Source organism: Balaenoptera acutorostrata, chromosome 14, assembly GCF_949987535.1.
Source record: "Balaenoptera acutorostrata chromosome 14, mBalAcu1.1, whole genome shotgun sequence".
Taxonomy (NCBI): Eukaryota; Metazoa; Chordata; class Mammalia; order Artiodactyla; family Balaenopteridae; genus Balaenoptera; species Balaenoptera acutorostrata.
The window spans coordinates 31,669,570-31,676,721 of record NC_080077.1 but is presented as its reverse complement, the minus strand read 5'-3'; the positions used below and the strand labels follow the sequence as shown (position 1 = coordinate 31,676,721).

At 45.1% G+C, this 7,152-nt stretch overlaps 1 protein-coding gene across 1 annotated transcript; it reads right to left on the bottom strand.

The window, feature by feature from the left end:
- Positions 1-3,812: 3,812 nt before the first annotated feature.
- CCN2 (cellular communication network factor 2) lies at positions 3,813-6,880 on the bottom strand. The gene is made up of 5 exons (XM_057527939.1): positions 6,763-6,880; positions 6,433-6,655; positions 5,896-6,147; positions 5,553-5,764; positions 3,813-5,172 (listed from the first exon to the last, which is right to left on the bottom strand). Exons 1-5 carry the CDS (start codon positions 6,826-6,828, stop codon positions 4,876-4,878), a joined length of 1,050 nt encoding a protein of 349 aa, XP_057383922.1. The 5' UTR covers positions 6,829-6,880; the 3' UTR covers positions 3,813-4,875.
- Positions 6,881-7,152: the final 272 nt, after the last annotated feature.

The window sequence follows — 7,152 nt, the reverse complement described above, 5'->3', positions numbered from 1 at the left end:
TCTAATGATTAGTGATGTTGAGCATCCTTTCATGTGTTTGTTGGTAATCTGTATATCTTCTTTGGAGAAATGTCTATTTAGGTCTTCTGCCCATTTTTGGATTGGGTTGTTTGTTTTTTTGATATCGAGCTGCATAAGCTGCTTGTAAATTTTGGACATTAATCCTTTGTCAGTTGCTTCATTTGCAAATATTTTCTCCCATTCTGAGGGTTGTCTTTTCGTCATGTTTATGGTTTCCTTTGCTGTGCAAAAGCTTTTAAGTTTCATTAGGTCCCATTTGTTTATTTTTGTTTTTATTTCCATTTCTCTAGGAGGTGGGTCAAAAAGCATCTTGCTGTGATTTATGTCATAGAGTGTCCTGCCTAATTTTTCCTCTAAGAGTTTTATAGTGTCTGGCCTTACATTTAGGTCTTTAATCCATTTTGCATTTATTTTTGTGTATGGTGTTAGGGAGTGTTCTTTTTTTTTTAAAAAAAAATAGTAATCTTTATTTATTTATTTATTTTATTATTATTATTATTATTATTTTTTTTTTGGCTGTGTTGGGTCTTTGTTTCTGTGCGAGGGCTTTCTCTAGTTGCGGCAAGCGGGGGCCACTCTTCATCGCAGTGCGTGGGCCTCTTCACTATCGTGGCCTCTCTTGTTGCAGAGCACAGGCTCCAGACGCGCAGGCTCAGTAGTTGTGGCTCACGGGCCTAGTTGCTCCGCGGCATGTGGGATCTTCCCAGACCAGGGCTTGAACCCGTGTCCCCTGCATTGGCAGGCAGATTCTCAACCACTGCGCCACCAGGGAAGCCCTAGGGAGTGTTCTAATTTCATTCTTTTACTTGTAGCTGTCCAGTTTTCCCAGCACCACTTATTGAAGAGGCTGTCTTTTCTCCACTGTATATTCTTGCCTCTTTTATCAAAAATAAGGTAACCATATGTGCGTGGGTTTATCTCTGGGCTTTCTATCCTGTTACATTGATCTTTATTTCTGTTTTTGTGCCGGTACCATACCGTCTTGATTATTGTAGGTTTGTAGTATAGTCTGAAGTCCCGGAGCCTGATTCCTCCAGGTCCATTTTTCTTTCTCAAGATTGCTTGGGCTATTCAGGGTCTTTTGTGTTTCCATACAAATTGTTTAAAATGTTCTAGTTCTGTGAAAAATGCCAGTGGTAGTTTGATAGGGACTGCATTGAATCTGTAGATTGCTTTGGGTAGTACAGTCATTTTCACAATGTTGATTCTTCTAATCCAAGAACATGGTATATCTCTCCATCTGTTTGTGTCATCTTTAATTTCTTTTGTCAGTGTCTTATAATTTTCTGCATACAGGTCTTTTGTCTCCTTAGGTAGGTTTATTCCTAGGTATGTTATTCTTTTTGTTGCAATGGTAAATGGGAGTGTTTCCTTAAGTTCTCTTTCAGATTTTTCATCATTAGTGTATAGGAATGCAAGAGATTTCTGTGCATTAATTTTGTAGCCTGCTACTTTACCAAATTCTGTGATTAGCTCTAGTAGTTTTCTGGTAGCATGTTTAGGATTCTCTATGTATAGTGTCATGTCATCTGCAAACCGTGACATCTTTACTTCTTCTTTTCCGATTTGGATTCCTTTTACTTCTTTTTCTTCTCTGATTGCTGTAGCTAAAACTTCCTAACTATGTTGAATAATAGTGGTGAGAGTGGGCAATCTTTTCTTGTCCCTGATCTTAGAGGAAATGGTTTCAGTTTTTCACCATTGAGAATGATGTTGGCTGTGGGTTTGTCATATATGGCCTTTAGTATATTGAGGTAAGTGCCCTGTATGCCTACTTTCTGGAGGATTTTTATCATTATGGATTTAGTTTTGATAATTTTGCTTTTCTATTATTTAGGTAAAATTAATTTTCCTGGACTTTATTTAGGAAGGAGGCTTGGTTTAAATAGCTTTTCTGACTTCATAGAGCTCCCTCTTTGGTTGTTTTCATGCAACATTAAAAATATGGTCATTTGCTTCCTGAGATTTTGAATCTGTTTCTAGTCTCATTTTTACCTGGACCCTCTCTCTCAATGTTTTCGTTGTCTCTGACTTGCTTAATTTTGATTTTACTCCCAAGAATGTGGAGTCCTCCCTTGGGAGAGAGCCTTGGTTTCTAAGTTTTGTTGGAATGGGCAAAACTCCTACCAGTTTCATAAGCTATCCTCAGATTGATCTCCTATATTTCACTGTTGGATATTTTGGAGCTCTCCCTTTCTCAGAAGCATCAGATACCCTACTGCATTCCTTTGCTTTTCCTCACATTTATGCTGACATAGTGCGGATCTTGTGGTGGTTGATGATTTTCCCCCTCTCTTATCTTGGGGCAAGGGATACATTGCCATATAATTCTGTTGTAAATATGTCTCATGGTGTTTTGATTTTGCAATCTAGTTACTTTGTTTTTATGTGGAGATTTGGAAAATCTAAAATCTGTGCTTCCATTATTACTTCTATCTTCCCAGAATTCTCAAATTCCTTTTAAAACAGTTAGGCTCATTTACCATGGCCCTTCATCTTTGCAGCTAGGAGTCAACTGACAGAAAGGAAATGTAAAGCAAACAGTGTGCTCTGTGTGTGTGTGTGTGTTTGCATGTGGGCTTATTTGGGGAAGTGGAGTGCAGCTACTGATGGCATTGCTGTATATGTATGTAGGTGTATACTAAAAGTCCAACGTTTTGACCAGAAATACTTTTCACATTTTGAACATGGGAAGCTTTCCCTTTGGTTTGTGGCATGGGTACTGTTTGTAGAACTAGTCTTTATTTTCAGTTGTATTTCTGTCTCTTAGAATGACACTGGCACTACAACATTGCTAATTACCTTGTGAGGGCTTGGTCTGTCTGCAACTATTTTTTTTCCCCTAGAATCCACAGCTATTCTGATCTAGAAAAAAATGGGCTTTTAGTTGTCCCTGGAGGGTTCCTTTTGTTTGCCACTTATGTCAGTTGATTTTTCAGTGGAGACCTGGTGAGGTCCAATATCATTTCTACACAGGACTTCTTGAACAATTTCATTTTGTCAAACCACTTGGTAAATTATTGATTTTGAGATCTGATAAAGTGAAAAACTTTATCAGGGGAAATGGAGGAGTTGCTTTTAATTTAAGGCAAATTTCTATGATACAAATGAATGGAAGATTTGCTTATCCTTCTTTTTCTACTTATGCCATCATGTATTTGTGATTTGTTATCTGGCAACTGAAAGAACGATGCAAAATAAGACTTGTTAAGTTGTTCCACTTTAATGGAGATTTTATACTTTTTCAGATTTAACAGTAAGATATTCAAGTTCAGAAATAAATCTACAGTAAAGCATACAAATTAAAAAAATAGTTAAAATTTTTCTATGTGCAAGGAACATAGGCTAGTGTGTGATCTACAGTAGAGCATACAAATTCAAAACATTTTTCTATGTGCAAGGCACATGGGCTATTGTGTGATGACAGGTTGGAAATTAGATGCCTACAATGGCCAGAGAGGTATTAAATGTAAACAGGACCAAGTGTAATACAACAGGGGTTAGTGGAGACTGAAATAATCTAGAGAGAATTGAAGTGTTTATAAAGTACTGTGAAGATAACAAAAAATGCCTGTGTACTCAATACAGTGTATATGCCTGCAAATTTGTGACACCTGATTCAGTGTGATGTGTATTCATGTAAAAATTCTATTGAAGGGATTAACCAATTGATTAGATGATAAAAGATATCTAGAAAATTATAAGTGAATTGTTTTAAGACAAACAAAAGCTTCCCATTTTTACTCAAGAAAACTCAGAAATGTTTAGAGAATAAATGAATAACCAAGCCCTTTGTAGAAAAAATATATACTTTATTTTCAACTAGAAAGGTGCAAACATGTAACTTTTGGTCACACTCTCAACAAATAAACTGTCCAAAAAAACAGTCATAGTCAAAGTAGAAACAAATGCTTCCAGGTGGAAAAACCAATCAGCTATACAGAGCCATTCATTTTTTAATAAAGGTCATTTCTACATTAAAAGTGAGCCTACCACATTTCCAACCTACAAATCGGACGTCCAAGGACATTGCTGCCTCACCTTTAGCAAAAAACCTGTTTTGATGAACTGTTGCTCTAACTGAGCAGAATTTCCATTTGAATATCCATTTCATGCTTTGAGTTATCAGACAAGCTTTACGTCCTACCTATGGTGTTCAGAATTGAGGCTAACACTTGAAATATCAAAGCATTAAAAACATAAACAAAAAGGCACAAACAACTTTAAATTAACTTAGATAACTGTACAAATATATATATATATATATATATATACACACAGTATTTACAGTATCAATAAAAAAAAAAAATCTGGCTTGTTACAGGCAAATTAGCTTGCCACAAGCTGTCCAGTCTAATAGACATGATTCTGATTCCTGAACACTGTCATCCGAATCAGAAGGTCAGAGCTGAATCTGCTGTTATGACTTAGAGAAGAACGTGACTCATCCTCATGATGGCTGGAGAACGCACATCCTAGCTGTCACTGGAGCTACAGGCAGGTCAGTGAGTCTTCCTTCCCAGTGACACTCCAAATAGCAGGCACATTACTACTGTAAGATGACAAGGCTTTCTATTGGTCCCCTCGCACTGATCCTAGCATACATGCTGGTGCTATGCACTAATGCAGTCCCACGGTCAAGTCTTACTTCCTTCAAACCAGTGTCTGGGGTTGACAGACTGTTTGAATGTCATATGGCACAAGCTTTTGAATTTGGTGGGAATTTTTCTTTTCCCCAGTTAGAAAAACAAATTTAAATAACCTGTGCTACTGAAATCATGTTTACACAAAAATGAGATGTGAATCAGTTCAAGTGACAGCCTAAAGAGTTCATGTCTCTCACTCTCTCTGGCTTTAGGCCATGTCTCCATACATCTTCCTGTAGTACAGCGACTCAAAAATGTCATTGTCCCCGGGGCAGTTGTAATGGCAGGCACAGGTCTTGATGAACATCATGCTCTTCTTCATGACCTCGCCATCGGGACACTTGAACTCCACGGGAAGGGTCGCGGTTCTGTGCGGGGTGCAGCACCGCCCGTCGGTGCACACGCCACAGAATTTAGCCCGGAATGTCTTTACGCTGGTGCAGCCAGAAAGCTCAAACTTGACAGGCTTGGAGATTTTGGGGGTCCGGATGCACTTTTTGCCCTTCTGAGGAAGACAAGGGAGGAGAGAAAAATCAATGACTCTGCAAGGGGTGTGGTTTTCTTCAACCTCTGTGTGTTCTCGCCTTAGGGCTGTCTGACTTCTGTTTATGTTTTGAGGAGGGGAAGGTTGAGTCTCATTTGCCAGTTTTCCAAAAATAGACATGGCCTTTTCTGGGATGTCTTGAATGAACTAACACTGTGGAGGATTTCCGAGTGGAAAATTGGTGGTTCCTATTACATAACATCTCATTCCATCAAAACAGCTCAATGGTTGGATATTTTTGGAGATGACAGGCCTATAATAACAAGGGTGGTAAGAGACCTAACTTTGGTCCTGTCCACTCTTGTTCCATGATTATGAGTTAATAGGAGGAGAAAACGTACCTTAATGTTCTCTTCCAGGTCAGCTTCACAAGGCCTGACCATGCAGAGGCGGCTCTGCTTCTCCAGCCTGCAGAAGGCGTTGTCATTGGTAACCCGGGTGGAGATGCCCATCCCGCAGGTCTTGGAACAGGCACTCCACTCTGTGGTCTGGACCAGGCAGTTGGCTCGAATCATGGTTGGGTCTGGGCCAAACGTGTCTTCCAGTCGGTAAGCTGTGAGAGCAGAGCACGCAAACACGAGGTAAGACGCCAGGCTAAGACATTTCCCCCTGCCCTTGGCAAAGTCAGGATTCAGCCCCAGGGGGGAGAATCACGAGGCTGACTTAGAGGAAGACTCAGCTCACCAGCGAGGGCAGGGCCGACCACAGTGTGGTCCTTGGGCTCGTCACACACCCACTCCTCGCAGCATTTCCCGGGCAGCTTGACCCTTCGTGGGAAGGGGCAGTCGGGGCTGGGCAGGCGGACGTCCATGCTGCACAGGGGTACGCAGCCCACCGCCCCGTCCAGGCAAGTGCACTGGTATTTGCAGCTGCTCTGGAAGGACTCTCCGCTCCGGTACACCGTCCCTCCGAAGACGCAGGGGGCACCATCTTTGGCTGAAGGAGAGGAAGGGAAAAAGGGGAAGTGCAGGGGTCAAGCATCGGTTCTCGAGCCTGAACCGGAAGCGCGTCGGGGATGGGAGCTGGGAGCAGGGCTCCAGGGAAACAGCCTGAGGAAGGGACGCAATTCGAGCGGCTTTCTTTTCCGGCGGGACGGTGAGCGTGAGGGAAGAGGTGGTGGGTCATCGAGTGTCCCCCGGCGCCCCGGTGGCGGTGGCGGCGGCGGCGGCGCGGGGCGAGGGGCCCGGGGAGGCGGAAGGGGACGGGGGCTGCAGGTCTTACCGGTGCACACGCCGATCTTGCGGTTGGCCGGGGAGCCGAAGTCGCAGAAGAGGCCCTTGTGCGGGTCGCAGGGGTCGCGCTCGGTGCACAGCTCGCCCAGCTGCTTGGCGCACACGCGGCAGCAGCCGCAGCTGTCCAGCACCAGGCTGACGCCGGCGGGGCAGCGCGGCGCCGGGCCGGCAGCGCACTGGCACCGGCCGCCGCAGTCTTGGCCGGAGGCGGGCTGCGGAGGGAGGCGGCTGTCAGCCGGACGCACGCCCCTCGGCGCCGCCGGGGTCCCTCCCGGTCCCCCGCCCGGCCCCGGCCGCCGCGGGGGTCTCCGGTGCTTACCCGGCTACAGAGGGCGAGCAGGAGCACGAAGGCGCAGCGGACGGGGCCCAGGCCGGCGGCGGACATGGTCGGGGCACTGCGAGCGGCGGGCGGCGGCGGGGCGGGCGTGGCGCGGCGGGCCGGGCGGGCGGCTCGAGTTCGGGCCGGAGGCGGGGTCGGGACGCGCCGGGCTGCTGTCTCGGGAGCTGTCGGCCTGGGCGGCTGCCGTCGGGCTGAAGGCAGTGGGTCGTCGGCGGTGGGAGTCGCACTGGCTGCCTCCTCTCGGCGGGGAAGAGTTGTTGTGTGAGGCCAGGACGCGCAGCCCGAGGCTTTTATACGCTCAGGGCGGCCCCGGCTCGCCAATGAGCTGAATGGAGTCCTACACAAACAGGGACATTCCTCGCATTCCTC

Bases quoted from the DNA above. Each gene is read 5' to 3' on its own strand.
- CCN2 (XM_057527939.1), bottom strand. From the start codon at position 6,828: ATGTCCGCCGCCGGCCTGGGCCCCGTCCGCTGCGCCTTCGTGCTCCTG. The intron at 6,656-6,762 runs GTAAGCACCGGA...CTCCCTCCGCAG, and splicing joins TGCTCGCCCTCTGTAGCCGG to CCCGCCTCCGGCCAAGACTG. The intron at 6,148-6,432 runs GTAAGACCTGCA...CCTCTCCTTCAG, and splicing joins CAAGATCGGCGTGTGCACCG to CCAAAGATGGTGCCCCCTGC.